Here is a 24,777-nt window from a genome sequence, read left to right as displayed (position 1 = left end):
TATAAATCTTGCAAAATCACTGAAGAAAATATAAACTTTTACACCCCTTTTTTAAAAATTTTTTAAAAATTTATTTATTTTTGAGAGAGAGAGAGAGAACAAGTGGGGAAGGGGTACACAGAATCTGAAGCAGGCTCCAGGCTCCGAGCTGTCGGCACAGAGCCCGATGTGGGGCTCAAACCCATGAACCATGAGATCATGTCCTGAGCCGAAGTCGGACACCCAACCGAGCCACCCAGGCACCCCAACTTTTACCCCTTCTTGAAACCAAAAGATTTGCCCAAGGACCCAGATAATCTCCAACACAATTTATTTGAAATCCTAATACTGGACCAATATAGATACTTTGTTAGGATGAACAACCAGAAAAGTTAACAAATTTCAAAGTTTACTGGCAAATACACACATACACATAGACTTGAGTAAATAAATGTTGTAAAATGAGTAAATATGATGTTCCTGAAGACTCAACACGACGAAGATGACAATTCACCCCAAATTAATCTATAATATGTATACAACCCCAACCAGAATCCTAAAAGGTTTGTGTTAAGCATTTCATCAGAATTTCCTCTACATACTCTCTGAAGCCCAGCACTCCTTCCTTCCTCAGGAAAGGAATTATGAGCAAGCCCTACATGTCCTACTTTGATCTGGTTCCATATATACCACTTGGGAAAAACTCCTTGAAATTTGTGCCATGTAGTTGGTATTTTCCATATCCTCATATTAATGCAAGTTGTTTTAATTACCAATTGTTATGTAACACACAACTCCAAAATTTAGTAACTTAAAGCAATAATCAATTTCTTTGCTTGTGATTTTGTAATTTGGGCAGGGCTCAAAGGGGCACTCATCTCTGCTCTGTATGGCACTAGTAAGTTTGGTTTGACTCAGGCTAGGGGATCCATTTCCAAGATGGCTCCAGGTTGGTGCTGGCTATCATATGTGAGCTCAGCTAGTACTACTGGGTGGAGCCCTTTATCCTTTTCCCCTTGACTCAAGTTTTCTCATAGCATGGCTACTGGGTTTCAGAGGAAGGAGCAGAAGGCTTATTAATGCCTGGTTTCAGAGATCCCAGAATGTTTCTTCTCTGCATTCAACTAGGTAATGCAGTTACAAGCCCACATCAGATTCAAGAGGAGACATAAATTCTCCCTCCTGATGGAAGTAGCTGCATATATGTACAAGAAGGGGCAGAATTATTTGGGGGACATCTTTGGAGACTATCTACTACTCAGGTTGTTCCTCTATTTTATATTCCATTGGTCATTTGGTCAGTTTCCATAAAGGATATCCAAATGGCTAGTGCTTAAGCCACCACCTTTCTTAGAAGTAGTCCCAAATAATTATTAATCTAAATATAACTCATCATGAAGGTAGTATTTCCCAGAAAAGAAGCACATTATTTTTCTAATTTTTTATTGAGGTGTAATTTAGTGAAATATACAGGTCATAGTGTAGAATTCAATGTGTTTTGATACACGCATATAGCTGTGTATGCATACATACATACGCATGTGCATAGTTGTCTAACACATACCCATATCAAGATATCTCCCTCACCCAAAAATATTCTGTGCCTTTTTCTTGTCAATGCATGTTTCCAGAGGCAACCACTGTTATTTTTTTAATCTTAAATTTGCCTACTCTAGAACTTCATATAAATGAAATTATATGCACATACTCTTGTTTCAGACTTCATTCGGCATAGTTTTTGAGATTCATGTTGTTTTGTATATTAATAATTTGTTCTCTTTAATTATAAGTAGCATTTCATTTAATGAATATACTACAATTTGTACAACTTCATGTGTTGGTGGATATTTAGGTTGTTTCCAGTTTGGGGCTATTTTAAAACTGCTATGAACATTCATTTTCATATACCTAAAATTTTATTTCTCTTGGGTAAATACCTAGAAATGAAATTTCTGGGTCATACAGATGACATATCTTTAATTTTAGTAGAAACTGCCAAGGCTTCTGAAGTGGTTGAGCCAGAATTCCAGTTTCTCCACATCTATGCAAATATTTTGTCAGTCATTAATTTCAGCTATTTTAGAGGTGTCTGATATAATCGTATTGTTGTATTAACTTGCATTTATACGATGATTAATGATGTTGAGCGTTTTTCCATGTACTTAATGCCCATTCATATACTTTTCCTTGTAATGTGTCTGTTAAAGTATTTTGCTCATTTTTACTTTTATAAATGAATTGTAAGGTTTTAAAAATATATATTATGCTTTTTATTATTTTTTTAAATATGTATTTTTGAGAGGAAGAGAGAGGGCAGGGGAGGGGCAGAGAGAGAGGGAGACACAGAACCCGAAACAGGCTCCAGGCTCTGAGCTGTCAGCACAGAGCCTGACACAGGGCTCAAACCCACGAACCGTGACATCATGACCTGAGCCGAAGTTGGACACTTAACCGACTGAGCCACCCAGGCTCCCCAAAAATATATTATGGATATAAATCCCTAATGACATGATCATTACGAATATACTTCTCTATTCATTTTCTTAACCAAGTCTTTTGATGAGAAATTTTTTGTTTTGTTTTTAAAGTTTACTTATTTTGAGAGAGACAGAAATAGAATCCCAAGTAGGCTCCAGGCTGTCAGTATGGAGCCCAACATGGGGCTAGATCCTGAGAACCCTGAGATCATGACCTGAGTAGAAACCAAAGTCAGACACTCAACCGACTGAGCCACCCAGGTGCCCCTTGATGAGGAGAAATTTAAAATTTTTATTATGTACAACTTATCAATTTTCTTTTATAGTTAGTGTTTTCTGGGTTCGAAGAAATACTTGCTTACCCCAAGGTCATGAAGGTATTTCCTGTTCTCTTTTAAAAGCCTTAGCTTTTGCTTTCATTTACATTTAGGTTAATAGTACACTACAAATTACTTTTCAAGGGTAGTATGAGATAAGGCCTGAGATTCAAAATATCGTTATTCCAGCACATTTTCCCTTTCCCCATGGAATTATTGTGGAGTATTTTTTAAAAATCACTCGATAGGGGCACCTGGGTGGCTCAGTTGGTTGAGCATCTGACTTCAACTCAGGTCATGATCTCACGGTTTGTAGGTTCGAGCCCTGTGTCAGGCTCTGCACTGACAAACGCAGAGCCTGCTTCAGATTCTCTCTCCCTCGCTCTCTGCCCGTCCCCCACTCATGCTCACGCGCTCTCTCAAGAATAACCAAACATAAAAAAAAAAATCATTTGATCATATTTGTGTGGGTGTATTTCTGGACTCTATTTGTATTTCAATGATCTATGTGTCTTGTTTACAGTACCCATCCATACCCAAGGTCTTAAAAATCATAGAGACTCAGTCCCTCAACTCTGTTCTTTTCCAAAACTGTTTTAGCTATTGTAGGTTCATCACATAGCTTTTACATAAGCTTGAAATTTTTAGTGAAAAGCCTACTGGGATTTTGACTGCACTGAATCTACAGATCAATTTAGAAAGAGCTGACAACAAAACAATATTGAGTATTCCAATCGTGTATATAATATATCCATTTATTTAAATCTCCTTTAATTTCTCTCAGCAATAAGTATCACACATTTAAATCTTAGGTGTTTGTTTATAATCTGCTGATTAGTGTAATTTATAAATCTGTGTAAAGCCATACGAGGAAATTTCAAGATTGGTATGACATGGTGTTTTTTCTTATACTCTAATAGGAGAGCAAAGTATCCTCATTACAGTTTTAAAAATAGAAAAATTTGAATAACATTTGAATTAGAAGAGATGAAATATGTACACATTTAATGACAGCACAAAGATAGAATATAAGAGATATAAAGGAATCACACATGCTACAACAACCAAGGAGAAAGCAAATCTAGCCTTTGATTTCTCTTAAACAATTGAAAATAATAGAAATATGTTGAAGTGAATCTGTCACTTAATATATGAAAAACTGAATTCTAAGAGATATAAGCAATTGGGAAAATAAAAATCTTTTTATGACAACTTCTGCATCCAAATTGGCATTCAGCATGGATAAAATATATTTTTTAAAGATTTTATTTTTAAGTAATCTCTACACAATGTGGGGCTCAAATTTATAACCCCAAGATCAAGAGTCACATGCTCTACTGACTGAGCCAGGCAGGTGCCTCTATTTTTTTTATTTAATATTTTCATTTATGAAGATTACTTAACTTCATTAAATGATTTCAGCATTTAATAATCAATATAACCAAGCTTACTCCTTCACCTATGATCTTCTACTTTAATTAAAAATGGCTGGTCAGAATTCCCTTTATATAAACCTTTTATAATGTACTTGAAAATGGTTAACTTATTTCTTTTGCTTACTAAGTACATAATCCCAATTCAAAAGCTTTTCATGTTTTAATTCTTTAATTTTTTAGACAAAACTATCAAATAAATATACACTAAAATATGATTAAATCAGTCTTTTAAGATACTTCCCTCCCCGTAATTTCAGATGAGAAATTAGACTTCTGATTGAAAAATAAAGTTATTCTTTATTATTTTAGTTTTCTTTTTAAAATAAATGCATCAAATAAGAAATCAATATGTTAGAACATTTATAATCTGAAAATGTTCTTAGCAGTAATTCCTCCATAAAATATAACTGCATATATAAAGCAGTATCAAATCCACATATATACATATATATATTAGATAGTAAAGTATAATGAGAAGACAGCACATCTTTTTATGTCTGGACTATATGAAAATTAATAGTTATAAAATGGGATAGAAAATGGCTTTGCTGCTAACTAGTATGCAACTGACAAACTTCTCTCACATCTTCGTTCTCCTTTTTCTCAAAAACAGGGAGGGAATAATAATACCTCCATAGAGTTGCAAAGATTAAATTATTGTTTGCAAGGTACTTTGTATAGTTCCTACCTGATAGTAAGTACTAAATTAATGGCAGCTGATATCATCTTATGGCACTAATAACAACAGAAATACAGTTGATCCTTGAACAACACAGGGATTGGGGCACTGACCCCTGCACAGTGGAAAACACAAGTATAATGACTCCCCCAAAAGTTAATAGCCTACAACTGACTGAAAGCCCTACGAATAAAATAAACTATTAACAAATATTTTGTATGTTGTATGTATTGTATATTGTATTCTTACAATAAGCAAGCCAGAGAAAAGAAAAGGTTATTAAGAAAACTGTAAGGAAGAAAAATACAGTATTGTATTTTACAGTATTGTAAAAAATCATGTAAGTGGACCCACACAGCTCAAACTGGTGTTGTTCAAAGTTCAATGGTATATTGCCTTACGTGAGCTATTCTGTATGCTATTTAATTCAGTAGACTGACTGAAAGAGAAAAGGAAACTTGAGGAACTCTGCAATATGGCAATTATCCCACAGCTATGTGTCTGTATACTAAAAACCAGCCATAATGTAAAAATGCAAACAACATCCTGGAGTCTTACACAGTTTTTTCTTTAGCATCCATAGCTCCTTAGAAATTAATGGTTATTGAAGAGAATTAAGGGTCTCAAGAAAAAAATTAATGTCAACTTTGAAGGCTTTAGAATTAAACTGAGGAAGTATTTAACATATCATTTGTGACTGATTTTCAGACATACTTAGTTATTTAAAATGATCAATTATGGTTAGGTTTAAAATACACAAGTGCAAATAAAAATTCAAATGTGTAACAAAGATCTCTCTTCAGTTCTTATGAAAAGAAAAAAGGACAAAACTAAGTATGTAAAATTATATTACAAATATCAGGAAACTTCAACAATCATCAGAGATTATATAGAAAGCTAGCAAACTCTTTCCCACACACATTTAATTAATCTCAAATAGAACACATGTGAAAATATTACATACATGATTTTCTTTGGCTACTAAGGACCACAAAACAATTCGCCACAAAATATATTTTGTGCAAAAATTAAAGAGACTGTATTTTAAGAGAAAAAAAGGAAAGATGAATCATTAACAGGTACCCATTGTTAGGCACTGAGTTTGTTTCCCCCAACACCTATCCCACGGCCAGCAATGGGTATGGAGACAACTGGTGACATAAAAATTAACTTGTTATATTACTTTAAAATAGATAATGCCAGATTATTTCAGTATTATGAAAAGGCAAACATTCACTCTTGACCACTTACTAAGGACTTGCCCCAGAAATTTCTATTATCTTCTTAATAGTAATCTGGACAGAGGGAGGAGGACGGTGCGGATGGAAAACTTTGAGAGAGAGAGAGAGAGAAAGAGAGAGAGAAAGAGAGAGAGAGAGAGAGAGAGAGAGAAAGAGAAAGAGAGAAAACACACAAAAGAAATACATATAACATTACGCATATAGTACAAATAATGAAAAACGACTTTGACACATTTTCAAAAAAAAGTTATTTTTACACATCTTGAAATCCTGTAAAAACCAGGTAGATAGCAAGGGTTAAAAACAAAGTCACTGATGAATGATAATCACTTTTTAACAGAGTTCATGCAGTTATCTTAGTTGGAAAGCTCCTGTCCCAAGTCACAAAATTTATGCTGTCACATGATTACGTATGAAAATTGTTTCTTAAAAGAAATTATTTTGTATTTGGTGTTAACAGAGCTCTTGAGAAAGTGCTATACAAACTGAAGTTTATAGAAATTTTTAAGTGATAATCTTAAAATACCATACAAAATGTGTAAACGAAAAGATGCTTTAGAGTTGCAGGGCATTATAAAATCCATAATGCAGATTAAGACCAAAGATCATTTCTTCTGCATTTAAAAACATTATTAGCACAATCTTAAAAGTTCAAAATTGCATTTCAGTCAGCAGCGAAAGGTATTGGAAGTACCATCGCACTTCACAGGACCTAAGGGATAACTGCAGGTGCGCTGTGACCTGGCCAGCACAAGCTCACCGCACTTACAGATGGACGTAGGAAAGAGATTTTGCAACAGGTCTCACCTAGGAGATATTCTAGCATTAAAACATTTATACTCGACTTGTATCTACTCTGTCAGAGAGGGAAACTGCTTTTAAAAGACATTATAAACAATATAAATTCTGATAGTAAAGCACTGTAAAAATTAGGTATGATATATTTGGCACAAAGCACTTTTAAAATCTGAGCTCATTTTGCAAAATATATGTCTGGAATTTCTTATTTGAAAATAAAAACTTTTAACATACACACAATGTGTAAATGATTAAAGCACTTTTAAAATCTGAGCTCATTTTGCAAAATATATGTCTGGAATTTCTTATTTGAAAATAAAAACTTTTAACATACACACAATGTGTAAATGATTTTATGAATGAATTAGATTCTATGTTTCCTTAAATACTGAACATACCGTCACTATACTTCAGTACCAGATATCTGCATGCATACCTCCACATTCTAAATTATACAGATATTGCACAAGTAACATTGCCAAAATACACACCAATGCAGTCTGGCAAGATTTAGAGTTTACCTTTCAATATTATTTTTTTGTAAGTATTCAGATTCAGTACTACTTTCCAAAAAGCTATATGACCAACTTCAGAAAAAGAACGCTTGCTATCTTTCCTTGACCCATAATATTAAAATCTGTACCAACATATTTAGGCATTTCAGTTATGTTTTCCAGCGTTTCAAATTCAGCAAAACCTGTTTTTTGACACTTCTTATGGACCATTCCTTCAAAAACAGGAGAAGCTTCGTCTGATGCAAAAAAATTAAAACGAGTCCACAAGGCAGTAATTTTTCCACCAAAGATGTCACTCCATCTGAAAAGCACTGCAGAACAGTATTTAAGTCTGTCAACTTTCAGAGAGCCATTAGGTGCAAAGTCTGCTTAAAAAAAAAAACTTGTAACATACCACGACAGCTGGATGTGTTTCTTACGGAATTGCACAATACAATTCAACTTTTTTCCTCCCTAAAACATTTTAGGGTATGCTACAGCTGCTAAAAGGATTTCTGTTTTTCTTGGTCCTCTGTTTGTTGGGTCTAAGATTGATGACATCTCCACCATTAAGGGTACTTGAATTTTGACCTGAGTGACTTCCACCAGATGTATTAAAGACACCTGTATAAATTGAGAGAAAGCACAGAGAAAGGCACTGATGCAGCTCAGGGTTACCAAATGTAAACTGTGCATCCAGTTTCTTAGTAAGTTCGTAATATGTTCAGTATTTATAATTTTAAGCTTTTGTTTTTTCATTTATTATTTTTTTAAACTCTACGATCTTTTTTTTAAGTAAACATGAGGCTTGAACTCACAATCCTGAGATCAAGAGTCACCTGCTCTACCAACTAAGCCATCCAATTTATTTTTAATAGCCAATATACATCATTCAAAGTTCAAAGGATACAAAAAAAGGATTACAATGAAGTCTCCCTTTCACATCACCAGATTACCTTCCCTAATGCATGCATGTTTTATCACTTTTCCTATGTATCCTTCCAAAAATATTTTATGCATATGTAAGCAAAAATGCACATATATATTCTTCTTTCCTTCCTTGACTACCAAAATAGTGATGAACTATATACACTGCTCTGCATCTTTTCACTAACAATCCATTTCTGAAATTTGGAACCAGTAAATATGATAATTTTAATAAATTCACTTATTATCTTTTACATTGTATAATTTCCTCAAGAATACCAGATCTGTAGGTAACAACAGTATTTGTGAGATTTTATGTTAATAAAAAACACTGCATATATAAAAGCAGGTAGTAATGTAAAATTTTCCTATTTGGCTAAAACAACAACAAAATGGTCTATAGATAATTCAAGTGATGAGTAGATAAAAGGATGAAACAAAAGAAAATGTTTAACTATTAGAGTTTCCATTTTGAACTGTGCTGGTCTTAAAATGTAATCTCCAATTTCTAAACTACTCAGTGGCGGCGGGCGGGGGGGTGGAGTTGGATAGAATACAGATATGAAGTCCTTAAAAGACTACACAGAAACTTAAGAAACAAGGGCGCCTGGGGCACCTAGATGGCTCAGTCAGCAGAGCATCCGACTTCAGGTCAGGTCATGATCTTGCAGTTCATGAGTTCGAGCCCCTCATCAGGCTTGCTGCTCTCAGTGCATAGCCTGCTTCAGATCTTCTGTCCCCTGCACTCTCTGTCCCTCTACAACTTGTGATCTCTCTCAGAAATAAATAAAACATTAAAAACAAAACAAAACAGGGCGCCTGGGTGGCTCAGTCGGTTAAGCGTCCGACTTCGGCTCAGGTCATGATCTCACAGTTCGTGGGTTCAAGCCCCACGTCAGGCTCTGTGCCTGACAGCTCAGAGCCTGGAACCTATTTCAGATTCTGTGTCTCACTCTCTCTCTGCCCCTTCCCTGTTCACGCTCTGTCTCTGTCTCAAGAATAAATAAACATTAAAAAAAAATTTTAAACAAAACAAAACAAAACAGGGGCGCCTGGGTGACTCATTCAGTTAAGCGTCCAGCTCTTGATTTGGGCTCAGGTCATGGTCTCGCAGTTTTTGAGATCAAGCCCCAAGTTGGGCTCTGTGCTGAGAGCCCCTCCCCTGCTCACACTCACATGCATGTGTACTCTCTCACTCTCTCTCTCAAATTAAATAAACATTAAAAAAAAAAAAGTCCTTAGAAACAGAAAATTTGGTTCTCAACTTCTTGGAAGCCAAAGCAACAAGCAAGAAGACATGGTTAGTCAGTTATTGTTACAGAGAAGACAATACACTTGTTCTTCAGGAAATGCTAAACTTTGCAGGCATTTAGCATTAAAAATAAAATCAGTAAAGTGTATGGAGACAGTACAAGTACAGAACATGTGTTAAGAGCTTCTTTATTTATAGAACAGACCATTTTAAAGTCTTTATCTCTGTTCTCCTAAAATATAAAATGAATTTAGAAAATTCAATAGTTAAAAAAAAATCTTTTAACTCAATATACCTTTTAATATGAGACCAGATACTAAGTTTAAAAATTGTACCTGAGGGGTGCACCTGAGTGGCTCAGTTGGTTAAGTGTCTGACTTCGGCTCAGGTCATAATCTGGCAGTTTGTGAGTTCGAGCCCCGCATTGGGCTCTGTGCTGACAGCTTGGAGCCTGGAGCCTGGAGCCTGCTTCAGATTCTGTCTCCTTCTCTCTCTGCCCCTCCCCCACTTGCAGTCTGTATCTCTCTCTCTCTCTCTCAAAAATAAATATTAAAAAAAAATTTTTTAATTGCTTATCTAATACTTCCTAATCACATTTTTTTAAGAAAGGAATATATTGTATTAAAAAATAGTAAATATGGGGCACCTGGGTGGCTCAATCAGTTAGGAGTCTGACTGGGGCTGTGCTCAGGTCATGATCTCTCAGCTCATGAGTTCGAACTCAGTATCCAGCTCTGTGCTGACAGCTCAGAGACCCTGGAGCCTGCTTTGAATTCTGTCTCCCCCTCTCTCTGCCCCTCCCCCACTCATGCTCTGTCTCTCTCTCTCTCAAAAATAAACACTAAAAAAATTTTTTTAATTAAAAAAATAGTAAATATGATAATAACGAATGAAAATAAATTTACCAGGTAAACATGGGACTAAAACTTTCTGAGTACTTACCAATTTTGTTACTACTTGAATGCATTAATTCTGGATCCTCAGCTATTTGCTGTTTGAGTTTCTGAAGATATTTTTCAGCCAAATATTTAAATACTAAAATAAAAACAAAAACAATAATCTTACCAGGTCAATATAATTTCTGCATGTAAAATATATTATTTTATATCACTCACTGTAATACTTTATACTACATTTATTTTATTTTTGAAATATTTATATTCTTTATTAATCCTTACTAAACACATTTAAAATTACATTAAAGTATACAATCTAGGGGGGGGCACAGGTGGCTCAGTTGGTTAAGCGACCGACTCTTGCTTTACTTATTTTGAGAGAGAAAGGGGGAGAGAAAACGAGTGAGGGAGGGGCATTGAGAGAGAGAGAGAGAGAGAGAGAGAATCCCAAACAGGCTCCACACTGTCAGCACAGAGCCCAATGCAGGGCAAAAACTCACCAACTGCAAGATCATGACCCAAGTCGAAATCAAGGATCAGACGCTTAACCCACTCAGCCACCCGGGTGCCCCAAGCGTCCAACTCTTGATTTCAGCTCAGTTCATGATTTCATGGTCATGAGATGAATGAAGCCTCATTTGGGATTCTCTCTCTCCTCTCTCTTTGCCCCTCCCCTGCTTGCAGGTACGCTATCTCTCTCTCAAAATAAATAAATAAACATTAAAAAAAAAAAGTATACAATCTAGTTCAAAAATTTCAACTTTTAAAAATTATTTGAACAATACCTAAGAAAATGGTAATACTAATATATATATGGCATTTTATTGGTAAAGAAATGAAATACTTGTAGTCATTAGTTTTGGTACTTGAATAGGGATCAGCTTCAGCAGCACTACACTAACTCAGTCTTGAAAAGATATCCCCTTTCTTTAGATGAAAAAAACAATAATCAACGATGCAACAATCGAATTGCAATCTAATAAAGTAAGTAGCAATTCTGGAATGAGAAAAAGAACAGTCATCTTTCTCTAATCTCACTTTCTTAAACTGGGAAATAGTATTAAACAAATTAAGGTCAGAGGTGCCTGGCTGGCTCTGTCGGTAGAGCACAAGACTCTTGATCTTAGAGTCATGAGTTCGAGCCCCGCATTGGGCGTAGAGGTTACTTAAAAAACAAAACACCACATCAAATTAAGGCCATTATAACTACCTAATGGAATATGCACTATTGTGGAGTTCTCAATTCAATAACTTTAAGAGGTATGCATGAAAAACGCATACATGTATACATACATATATGCAGTTACATATTTATTTTTTTAATTTTTTTAGAGTTTATTTATTTTGAGACAGACAGAAACAGCATGAGCAGGGGAGGGGCAGGGAGAGAGGGAGAGAGAGAGGGAGAGAGAGGGAGAGAGAGGGAGAGAGAGGGAGAGAGAGGGAGAGAGAGGGAGAGAGAGGGAGAGAGAGGGAGAGAGAGGGAGAGAGAGAGAATCCCAAGCAGCCTCCACACTGTTGGTGCAGAGCTCAGCACGGGGCTGAAACTCATGAAACTGAGGATCATGACCTGAGCTGAAACGGAAAGCCTGATGCTTAACCGACTGAGCCACCCAGGCTCAGTTATATTTTTAACTGAACCACCCAGTTATATTTTTAAAGGTAAAAAACAAAACAAAACCCAAAGGAGTTTTGCTATAGAGAGCAACAACTATTCAAAGACATCAGTAAAGGGGCACCTCGGTGGCTCAGTCAGTTAAGCATTCAATTCTTGGTTTCAATCTCACAGTTTCGTGAGCTCAAGTCCCACATCAAGCTCCACACTAACAGTGCAGTGTCTGCTTGGGATTCTCTGTCTCTGTCGCTCTCTGCCCCTCCCCCACTTGCACTGTCTCTGTCCCTCTCAAAATAAACAAACTTTAAAGAATTAATTAAAAAAAAAAAGACATTAGTAAATAAGCATTCTAAGAAGCATCATCATGCCTTTAAATTTTCCTTAATGATAGGGGCGCCTGGGTGGCTCAGTCGGTTAAGCATCCAACTTCGACTCAGGTCATGATCTCACAGTCCATGAGTTCTAAGCCTCACATCCGGCTCTGTGCTGACAGCTCGGAGCCTGGAGCCTGCTTCGGATTCTGTGTCTCCCTTTCTGTAACCCTCCCCCGTTCATGCTCTGTCTCTCTCTGTCTCAAAAATAAGTAAACATTAAAAAAAAAATTTTTTTTTTAATTTTACTTAATGATAGGTGATAAGAAAATTCTGTTTGCATTAAATATGATTTCCAAACAATACAACCAAAAAACCGTAAGCAGAATAAAACAAACTTCCTGCTATTAATTTTTTTTAAAAAGGCAGTTTACCTTCAGTCACATTTAGATCTTCTTTCACTGATGTTCTGTAGAATCTTAGCTTTAACTTTTTTGCCAGTGCCTCAGCTTCCTCACTATATATAAATTAAAAGAAAAAAAGTGCTTACAAAGGTACTTTCTGATAGCTTGTTTTAAAAAATCATATTTATTTTATTTACTGAATACAGCTTGAGGTTGGGGGGGGGGGGGGTGTGAGACCTTCCAGACCAGTTCAAAGCTATGTTCTCAGTACCTGAGCACAACTTTTAGTTTTCAGTACTCTTGTAGAATAAATACCATTATGCTGTCACTTCTATAGTCTCAAACTCTAGGCTTAAAATAGCTAAATATCACTTTTTTTTTATATAATACTTAATTTTCTCCCTTGTCTTTAAAAACATTTGAATTTAACTGCACCCTGATAATCTTACACTGCACTCCCTTCTTCACTCTTGCTCACTATGAAACCACTTTCCTGACAAAGCCAAAGTTACTTTATTAACAACTGTGTCTACAAGAGGGGACTGTAGTTTTATTATGACTCCTGATCTTAGTTTTATTAAGACTGTAGTAGCTCTACTCTAAAATGGTTCTCAAGGATTCCACCCCATGCCTCACCCTCCTCCTGGTCTTCACATCCTTGTATAGTTTCCTCCCCCACTGGAATCGAGGTTGGTCTGTGTCTGTGTGATCAATAACACACAGAAGTGACAGCAGGTGACTTCTGAGACTAGGTCATAAGAGACATGATGGCTTCTGCTTTGCTCTGTCTTGAATCATGGGATTGGGGGAAGCCAGTTGCTATGTTGTGACAACACTCAAGCAGCCCTGGGGAGGTCCACATGGCAAAGAGCTAAGGCCTCCTGATAATGGTCAAGTGATGAGCCAACATGGAAGTAGGTCCTCCAAGCCCCAGTCAAGCCTTTAGATGACTACAGTCCTCAGCAACATCTTGACTGTAACCTCATGAAAAACCTGAACCAAAACCACGTAGTTAAGCCACTCCCAAATTCCTGACCCAAAGAAACTGTGAAATAACAAATTTTTGTTGTTTTAAGCCGTAAGTTTTGGATTAATTTGGTACACAGCAACAGATAACTAATATAAGAACATACAAAAAAATAAAGTAAAAACCAAGCAGAGATTTTCAAAGCTAGCAAAAAGTTAACAACATGATGTACAAATACTTATAGAATTATCTAGATGCTCTGTTCACAAATTTGAGCCTACTTCTGAATATACAAAACAACGTGAATCTGAACTACTTACCCATTTAAACTCATCCACACAGGATAGCTCCATGCTTTAGATATTAAAATATACAGGGATGTTTTTCTTAACACTATTATATCTAGATTTGACTTAACATCAAGTGCTGGATTTGTGGTATAAGACATAAGACTAGAATTCTAAAAGGGGCTTCAAAATGTATTCCTTTAATTTGTTCTACTTATGACTTAGCGCAAACCCAAACTGATCACGCAGAATAGCGCACAGAAAATTTTAAGTATAAGGTGGTCTCTATAAAACCTCTCCTAAATTTTTTAATGTATGCATAAATTAGAACAGGTTTTAACTGTACAGAATTACCACCTCCCCCTCAAAAGTGGACACCTTACTTCTTTATACAAGAGTCATCCAAGAGATCAATCTTGTTTTGCACAAGCACAGTTGGTATATCTCCAACTTCAGCTACGACTTTCTCTCTCCAACTGGAAATTGCTTCAAAAGATTCCCTGTCTGTGGTAGAAAATACAAGCACACAAGCCTGGGCTCCTGTAAGGTCACAAAATAAAAATGTTATTTACATTAATGAAACAATCCTATATTTAAACAATTTTTTTAATTGAAGTATAATGAAGATACAATATTATATTAGCTTTAGGTGTATCAAGACAATTTTATGTAAATAAATATTGAGCTCATCTTTGTAGCGTTCCGCTTATTTTTAACATTTAAACTCTATTTTCCAATTCAAAGAACCAGTGGTTCTCAAAATTATGTACAAGTCTCAAAACTATATTCTTGTTAACTGGAATTTAAATAAAAACTTGGAAGAAAAAAAATTCTCTAGAGAGAATGGTAAACTAAGTATGAATGTTCCTGTTAATATCTATCATTTGCTTAATTTCTTTTAGCACATATTTAAGAAAAATCTATGAGGAAAAAGTCATAATTTTCTCACTGTATTAACTTTTTAAAAAATATGTATTATTTTATTTCAGCAGAATACCAGTGATGTTAAGGAACACGATTTAAAGACCAGCACCAAGGGGCCCCTGGGTGTGGTTCAGTCGGTTAAGCATCCGACTCCAGCTCAGCTCATGATCTCACGGTTCATGGGTTCAAGCCCTGCAAAAGGTTCTGTGTTGACAGCTCAGAGCCTGGAGCCTGCTTCAGATTCTGTGTCTCTCCCTCGCTCTGTCCCTCCCCTGCTCATGCTCTCTCAAAAATAAGTAAACGTTAAAATTGTTTTGAAACAAATAAATAAAAAATAAAAACCAGTGCCAAAGTTAAATATATATATATATACACATATATTTTATATATACATGTATATATATATTAGATTATATATAACATGTATATATAAATTATATGTATATATATATTTAACTTTGGCACTGGTATATATATATATATATATATATATATATAAAACATGTATATATAAATTATATGTGTATATATATATATAACATGTATATATAAAATAGAGAAAAAGGTTTAATTTCATTTTTTATCCTGTTTAATTGTATAATTCCCATTCTCACTGACAATATTTTAACTTCCAATTATCACATGAGGTTGATAATATCTAAGATTGAAAACAAGCAGCAACTTGCTAAAAGAAGCCCTTTTATTTCATTTTATTTTTAAGTAGGCTCTATACCCAATTAGGGGCTTGAACTCACAACCCTGAGATCAAGAGTCATTTACTCTACTGACTGAGCCAGCCAGGCACCCCTGAAAGAAGCTCTTTCATAAATGATTAGATGTTGAATTAATCAGGCAGCATGCTGACAAAAGCAGATACATAAGTAACAAAAGAAAATCATCTTTGGGTTAAAAGGATTTCCTGGAATCGAGGCACGTTTTCTTACTGTTACTCTTTCCTTCCAGATTCCTCAGGTATAAGAATTTCCTAAGATTCAAAGCATACACACCTGGACTACCAAGATACTCTGAAGGGAAAAAAGGGTTTACAAATCACCAAAGCAAAGCAAAAGAGGATGAAAGAGAAAAACACAGTTCACTACTACTGTAAAAGCAGAGGCTTCACGTGGGAAAATCTTCCCTACTCTAAAACAGGTTTTAAATCAAAGAATAAATTAATTACAAAAACTGTATAAATTACTACAAAATTGGGGCAGGGGGCAGGGTACAACACAGACAGAGGTACCCTGATACCTTCCAGGAATTTAAGGAGAAATAAAACTGATAAGATCACACTAGATACTGGTAAATAAATTTATATTTCCTCTAACTTTAATATTTACTTAAACTATAAATAAAACATTTAATTATACTTCGACTAAGAAACTATTCTCTTTTTTTTTTTAAGACTTACTTTATTTTTTAACTTATCTCTACACCCAACGTGACGCTCAAACTCACAACCCTGAGATCAAGAGTCTCATGCTTTGGCCTGCTTCAGATTGTATGTCTCCCTCTCTCTCTTCCTCTCCCCCACTCACACTCTGTCTCTCTCTCAAAAATAAACTTAAAAAAAAAAAAAGTCTCATGCTCTGGGTGCCTGGGTGACTCGGTCAGTTGAGCATCCAACTCTTGATTTCAACTAAGGTCATGATTCTGGGATGGTGGGATTAAGCCCTGCATTGGGCTCGATGCTGAGTGTGGAGCCTGATTGAGATTCTCTCTCTCCCCCTCTGCCTCTGCCCCGCTCGTGCCTCTCTCAAAAAATACTAATTAAACTAAAAGAAAAAAATAAGAGTCTCATGCTCTACTGACTGAGCCAGACAGACACCCCAAGAACTGCTGTTTATTATAAAACTCTATTTAGTTTTAAACCTAGAATTTTATATCCAGTCAATTGTTATTTGAATGAGGGCACAAAAGGGCATTTCCAGGGATACAGAGTCTCACTTTAAAAACAAAGAAAGGGGCATGTGAGTGACTCAGTAAGTTAAGCATCTGACTCTTGGTTTCGGGTCAGGTCATGATCTCCTGGTTTTTGAGTTTGAGCCCCATGTTGGGCGCTTGCACTGATAGCTCAGAGCCTGCTTGCAATTCTCTCTCCCTCTCTCTCTCTCAAAATAAATAAATAAAACTTAAAAATGTTTAAATAAAATAAAATAAAAAGATGGTCCAGTTTCAAAAAAAAAAACAAAAACAAAAAACTCTTAGAAGTATATTTTAATAATAATGTAAAAAAAAAAAACCACAACAAACTAAGCAGATGGTGCCAGAGATATGGGCAATAAGAATAATTAAGAAAAATGTTGTTTAAAAAAAATCAATGATTGGGGAAACTGAGTGGCTTGGTTTGTTGAGTGTCAGACTCTTGATTTTGGCTCAGATCATTGATCCCAAGGGTCATGGGATAGAGCCCTGCATCAGGCTCTGCGCTGAGTGAGGAGCCTGCTTAAGATTCTCTTTCTCCCAGGGCACCTGGGTGGCTCAGTCGGTTAGGCATACGACTCTGGTTCAGGTCATGATCTCTTGGTTCATGAGTTAAAGCCCCAGGTTCATGAGTTAAAGCTCTGTGCTGAGCTTTCAGCACAGAGCCTGGAGCCTGCTTCAGATTCTGTTTCTCCCTCCCTCTCTGCCCCTCCCCTGCTCGTGCTCTGTCTCCCTCTCAAAAATAAACATTAAAAAAAAATTCTCTCTCCCCCTCTGCCCTGCTCACAAGCTCTCTAAAAATTAAAAAAAATCAGTGATCAACAGATAAAAGAAAAGTATGTCCATAACAACCCAAAATTATTTAGTGGGCAACTTGGTGAAGAGACAACAGAGGAACATGGAAAAGTGCTAAAGTGCCAGTCTAAAGAGGAGGAACATGTAATATATGTTAAAGCAATCAAGGGAGTTTCACTGCAGCTGTGGACAGGTCCTGCCTGTTGTATCTACCCTGAAGCACACGCTGCAGGTGGTACTCGGCTTTTCTGCCACATGGCTTTTTCCTACACTTCAGAAAGACCCTGGGTTATCCTATTTTAAAGGAACAGATACCTCTGGGGAGAAACTTGAATGTATGGGAGGTAGGATAAAACCTCAGCCTCACTATGGTGGGACCATCTTGAGGCATGTCTACATGGTTCCTCACAGGGATTGGTCCCCAATTGCCTACAGTAATAATTAGCTCATTAATGCACCTGCATAGGTTTTTTTCCCTTCCTTCCCCAGTCTCTCACTTCTTCCTGGGATCACCTACCAGAAAAACCAGCCCCAGCAAGTTGTGCCAAGAACTATCTGGCACGATCTGGCATGATTGTGGGGGTGGCATTCAAATTAAGACAGAATCTTAAGTTAAAGGCAATCACCATAAGAATAAAAAGGATTGGGGCTCTGCGCTGACAGCAGGGAGCCTGCATGGGATCCTCTGTCTCCCTCTCTCTCTACCCCTTCCCCACTCTCTCTCTCACACACAATAAATAAACTTTAAAATTTTTTTAAATGAGAATAAAAAGGGAAAGTGTAACTATTAAACCACAGGACAAAAGAAGATGTATCCAAAGTGATGGAGGAAAGAAAATACACACACACAAAACCCAAACAAACAAAAAATACAAAGCCTGAACCAAGATGACAGAAATAAGTCATGACAAGAGCAGTTACAATCTCAGATGGCTCCTCTGAAGCAGGATGGTTCAAATGACAGGAAGCCTTAGACTGGACGCTGCCACCACCTTAGCTTCCTTAACCTAAATCAATTACCAAAAGGAAAAACCAAAAACACAAGACAGACAACCTGGATTACTTCTGGAGATTCAATAATTCTGACAAATGATAGACAACTACTTATTTTAATTTCCCCTAACTGAACATTATCATCCATACATACAGATAAATACTCTGTGAAATTGTGATGCATTATGGTTCTTTTCTGCTTAGGAAACCAGCACACCTCCTCACGATAAAAGCCCTTTACAGTATATACTTTAAAAAGTTAAAGACCCTTTATAGAAAATTTTTACATAAGTGCCAATAAAACAGATGATAAATATCAGATTCCAAGTATGTGTGGAAAGATCATTCTTTGCACAATTTACAAAGGAAATGATCATAAATCCATTATACAACTTTGGAACTCCCTCAAACACTTCAAGAAATTTTTTTTTAAGAATTGAGACAAAGGGGAAATGATTTTTTCAGAGAAAATGCTATCTACTCCAACCCTTCTCTCTCATAAGTAGCATGATACTTGTTCCCAGCAACTGGAGGACACTCTGGTTTGATGGTGCTGAGATTCAAGGCTGGAAATGAGAGCAAAAGGGCAAGACCAACAGACAGAAAGAAGAGAGCCACACTTGGGAGTAACTGCGCTCCTGCCAATGGCAAGACAAAGAATGCACACAAATTTCACATGGATAGAGGTGAACCACATCTAAGAGACAAGCTAGCATACTCCGTCATCTTTAACTCATGTCCAACAGGACCGCTTATCAGGTGATGGGAACTTTGCATAAAGGAAGGTGGAGGTGGGGGGCGCCTAGGTGGCTCAGTCAGTTAAGTGACTGACTTCAGCTCAGGTCATGATCTCACAGTTCCTGAGTTTGAGCCCTACATCGGGCTCTGTGCTGACAGCCCAGAGCCTGGAACTTGCCTCAGATTCTGTGTCTTCCTCTCTCTCTCTGCCCCTTCCCTGCTCACACTCCGTCTCTCTCTGTCTCTCAACAATAAATAAATAAGGAAGGTGGAGGTGGAATGTAAGTCCCACAAAGGGGAGCAAGGGAGCAAAGCAACTGCAAGAATCAAGTACAAGTGCTCAGAAGCAATATCCCTGAAACTGGGAACCTTGGAAGAATCCAGAACAGTCACCTAGAGAAAGAATCATCTTTGAACATCTGCCACCCACTCAGTCGGTTGAGCTTCGGACTCCTGATTTTGGCGCAGGACATGATCTCATAGTTGTGAGATGGAGCTTCGCACTGGGCGTGGCGCCTGCTTCAGATTCTCTCTCCCTCTACCCCTCCCCCTACCACATGTGTGTGTACTCTTTCTCTCTCACACACACACAAGCACACACATGAAGAAGAAGAAGAAGAAGAAGAAGAAGAAGAAAATAATGTTAAAAAAAGTTAATAATGTTTTAATTTCTCTGTTGCAGTCATCTGGACATATCTTACACCCCTGATATTTAAAGGCAGCTACTGTTTTCTATCCATATATTTTTAAAAGATCTGTATTTTCCCCACTATTCAATCTTACTTCAATACCACCTACCCTAAGAATCACATGGTTAGAAGTTACTCTGTCATCATAGTTAAGAGTAAGCCACCCACAAAAGATTCACTTGTAATAATTAACAAACTACTCCACTTATCCACACATCACAAACACAGAGATATGAATAAAGTTGTGTCAATTATAAGAACACCATTAGCAAATATTTATTTCTCTTATTTTTCTTAATTATTTATTTTTGAGAGAGAGAGAGAGAGAGAGAGAGAGCGAGCACGAGCAGGGGAGGGGCAGAGAGACAGGGAGACACAGAATCCCAAGCAGGTTCCAGGCTCCAAGCTGTCAGCACAGAGCCCAACAGGAACCACTAGATAATGACCTGAGCTGAAGTCTGACACTCCAGCCACTGAGTAACCCAGGTGCCCTAAAGCACACAGATTACATAATGAACCAATCTATTACAGATTCCATGCTCATACAATTTCGAAACAAATCTAAAGGATTTGCATAGTCTAATTCAGTTGTTCCTTAATTTTTGCATTTATAATTGAAATTCATAAATAGCTTCTTGTCTAGAGCTATTTCATTTTCAACAATTTATATTCACTTAGGTTTGTGAAAAAAGGTACTTTAAAAAAGTTTCCTTCTATTTATGGACATAATCTCAGATAATAGGTCTCAAGTCTGTAACCTCATTTTCTATATATTGTTAGTCAGGAACATTTCTTAGAACCAAATCATAGTAAAAACTATGATGAAAATCTGTACTATACTGTATATAACTTTCTATACAAGGAATGATTTCTACTGCCTAGGGTGGACTTCTTAAGACTTTAAGAGGAATCATTTGGGATTCCAAATGGTCCTATGATCTATGCTCTGTTCTTTACAAGGTTATTTTTCAACATGTCTCACTATACAATCAACACAGCATTCTAAGAACATAATTAATCCTTTAAGCAAAGGTTTTTGATATCATAGGTCTTTCAAATGAATTATAGTAACATTTTTCCTCTTTAAATATAAACTTTTAAAATTTTTATATATTTTGGATGATACATTTTTAGGACATTTATCAGTAAGTCCTAATTTTATGAGGCATGGTGTTACTATCACTAAATCACTATCTTATTTAATGCATTCTTCTCAGCCTTTATCTTCTCTTCCTAGTCTTTGCTTCTATTTAATTACATCATTATTTGAATCTATGTTAGTGGCAAAAATTGGCATCCAATTCCCCTCCCTCCCCAAGAACACCTCTCCCTCACTGTATAGTAGACACACGGTTTAGGCAGGCTGAACCTACGCTCTGCTCTGAGGGAGTAGGCCCTAAGTGCACCAAGCCAATTAGGGTAATCAAATTCCTCTGACTACTTACTGTGATCTGGTCAAGGGTGATCTAATCAGATAAAAGCTCAGGACTTATAATCCATTGTTGTGGGAAGTGATCCTTTCTCCCAAGGATGTGAACAAAGAATGTGGCTTCCATTGTTGATGGTAGCAATCTTGCAACCAAGAGGAAAATCAGCATGAGAAGGAACCCCACAAAGGGAGAGAGGGGAGCCGGGAGAATCAAAGAGGTTACAGTAAGAACAAACCATAACTAAAAGCTATGATACTTCCACTTTTCTTTGTAGTTTAAGTCAGTTTGAAATTGCTTTTCTGTTGTCAGCAACCAAAAGCATTCTGATGAAACCCCAAAGAAAAGCATAGAAGAATATTCAGTATGCCATTTCTCAAATTCACATATAATTGCCACTGGGATGGGATGTTTATTCTTACAACTTAGAAAAAGAAGCTGAAACTTAAGACCTGTCTCAGTATCCCACTTTCTTTGCCATTTAACATGGTTGACTAAAAATTTACATTTTAAGAAAAGCTTTTAACAGACGTCTATTTATATGCTTAAGATCACTTTAAGTTAAAATGTTAAATGTAGGAAAATCAAAGCTGTTTAAAGCCTTTTAGGTGAAATGAAACCAAGTGGAAAAAAATTTAAACATCACCCATAGTAAGTTAAGATGTAAATACTAATAATTATGGGTTCTCTTTTTAGTTTCTGGCAAAGAGTGTTTTTTTGTAGAGGTAGTAAAGAGAAACTGATTTGTGGACACCTAAAAAGCACTAAACAAGAATTACATGACAAGCCAGACGAGTCCAATTTTGAAATTTAAAAGATAATAATGTTGAACACAGTCTGAAGGGAAAAACTGAAGAAAGCATTAATTCCTCAACTACAGTGGATATAAAAATATTTTTAGGGGCGCCTGAGTGGCTCAGTCGGTTGAGTGTCCGACTTCAGCTCAGGTCATGATCTCATGGTCTGTGAGTTCGAGCCCTGCGTCGGGCTCTGTGCTGACAACTCAGAGCCTGGAGCCTGTTTCAGATTCTGTGTCTCCCCCTCTCTCTGCCCCTCCCCCACTCGTGCTCTGTCTCAAAAATAAATAAAAACATTAAAAAAAAAAATATTTTTAGCTACCTGGTCTTTTTTTTTAAAACCAGGGACCCAAGTGATCTACTTAATTCTACAGTTCCCACATTTTCTCCTTTTTATTTATATGCAAATCAAATCATTTTTGACATTTGATCATTTTTGCCTTTTTTCAAGTTAAACTTTATTTTGGGTCAGTTATAAACTAACACAGTTTTGCTTTATAAATTAGAGATACATATGGTAAATACATTCTCCACAATTATCCATAACGGTTAAAAAGTAATACTGCCATATAAAATTGTCAAAAGCTTAAAATGAGAGAACCCAACCTATCTTTTTTCCTCACAAAAGAACATATATTTCATGCCGAGAACTTAGAGAAAAAAGCTAAATGAAAACAATGAAAATCTCATATACTCCTACTAGTTTACACCTAGGCTGTTTGTTTTGTTTTTTCCCCGTGTGAATGGGGTGAGGGGATGTGGTGGTAATAACCTAAGAAAATACAAATAATCTTACTCAAGAATTAACTTTACTGGGGCCCCTGGGTGGCTCAGTCGGTTGAGCTTCCAACTCTCAATTTCGGCTCAGGTCATGATCCCATGTGATCCAGCCCCATGTCAGGCTCTGCACTAAGTGTGAAGCCTGCTTAAGATTCTCTCTCCCTCTCCCAGTGCCCCTCTCCACTGCGCACACACTTTCTCTCTCTCTTAAATAAAATAAAATAAAATAAAATAAAATAAAATAAAATAAAATAAAATAAACAACTTAAAAAATGTCAAAAAAAAAAAAAAAAGAATTGGGGCATCTCGGTGGCTCAGTTGCTTAAGCATCTGACTCTTGGTTTTGGCTCAGGATGTGATCTCACAGTTCATGGGATCGAGTCCCATGTTGGGCTCTGTGCTGACAGCGTGAAGCCTGCTTGGGATTTTCTCTCTCTCCCATGCTCTCTGCCCCACCCCCACCTCAAAAATAAACATTAAAAAAAAAAAAAGAATTAACTTTATTTTTAGGACCTTTAGCATCAGTGCTTATGAAATTAATAATTTGATAAAAATCCCATCTAATCTAAGAGCTTTGGGTACTAAGGACACAATTCCTGCCTCATACCATGTTATAGGTGCCCAAGATCCAAACTGGCATGCATCGGAGAGCAACAGTCCAAACTACTGCAGGTGGGAAGCTTTTAAGGACACAGTAAATAAAGTGAGAAGTAGTGGTGACATTATTACAATACTACCTGGTGTACCTCTCTTAATTTCTCAAGGAACCAAAATGTCTTCTGAGAGTAGGCAGTAGAAGTCAAGTTTCCCTGGTACCAAGTTGGAACAGCAACTTCTTTGGTGGTTTGGATGTTTAGCACAATTGTGTTTTCATTATACCTCAGCTGCCATTATTAATATAAATCCCACATTTTCAAAAGTGGGAAAAAACAAGATATATATTCAAAAGCGCCAACACACTATAAGACTACATGGTATTATATCAAACCTCCAGTTATTTTGTTCTCATTGCAATTACCACTGGCAATGAGTTGGAGAAACACTGTAAAAGCTTGTCATAAATTTCAAAAGGACAAAATTTTATAGGAAACTTTAAGTTCCATTTAGAAATTTCAGTTTTTGGGGCGCCTGGGTGGCTTGGTCGGTTAAGCGTCCGACTTCGGCTCAGGTCATGATCTCACGGTCCGTGAGTTCGAGCCCCATGTCGGGCTCTGTGCTGACCACTCAGAGCCTGGAGCCTGTTTCAGATTGTGTCTCTCTCTCTCTCTGCTCCATCCCCACTCATGCTCTGTCTCTCTCTGTCTCAAAAATAAATAAACGTTAAAAAAAAAAATTAAAAACAAACAAAAAAAGAAATTTCAGTTTTTCCCCTACAACCCAGCAATTGCTCTAGTAGGTATTTATCCAAAGGATACAGGTGTGCTGTTTCAAAGGGGTACATGCACTCCAGTATTTACAGCAGCACTATCAACAATGGGCCAAGTATGGAAAGAGCCCAAATGTCCATCAATAGATGAATGGATAAAGAAGATGTGGAATACTCCGTTGTATATAACGGAGTATTACTCAGCAATCAGAAAGAATGAAATCTTGCCATCTGCAACAACTAGAGTGTATTATGCTAAGCGGTA

General features: G+C 36.6%; 1 protein-coding gene across 1 annotated transcript in view; it reads right to left on the bottom strand.

Annotated features, from left to right (window-relative positions):
* Positions 1–6,362: 6,362 nt before the first annotated feature.
* RAB23 (RAB23, member RAS oncogene family) overlaps positions 6,363–24,777 on the bottom strand; it is a 34,916-nt gene continuing 16,501 nt past the window's right edge. Inside the window, exons 4-7 of the mRNA XM_042939106.1 lie at positions 14,464–14,620; positions 12,857–12,939; positions 10,543–10,635; positions 6,363–8,045 (exon numbers count right to left, since the gene is read on the bottom strand). Coding sequence (XP_042795040.1) covers positions 7,906–8,045; positions 10,543–10,635; positions 12,857–12,939; positions 14,464–14,620 — 473 coding nt within the window. The 3' untranslated portion in view covers positions 6,363–7,905. The remainder of the gene's footprint in view (positions 8,046–10,542; positions 10,636–12,856; positions 12,940–14,463; positions 14,621–24,777) is intronic.

The sequence above is a fragment of the Panthera leo genome, chromosome B2 (genome assembly GCF_018350215.1).
Source record: "Panthera leo isolate Ple1 chromosome B2, P.leo_Ple1_pat1.1, whole genome shotgun sequence".
NCBI lineage: Eukaryota > Metazoa > Chordata > Mammalia > Carnivora > Felidae > Panthera > Panthera leo.
Note: the sequence above shows the minus strand (reverse complement) of the source record. Positions and strands in the feature narration are given on the sequence as shown.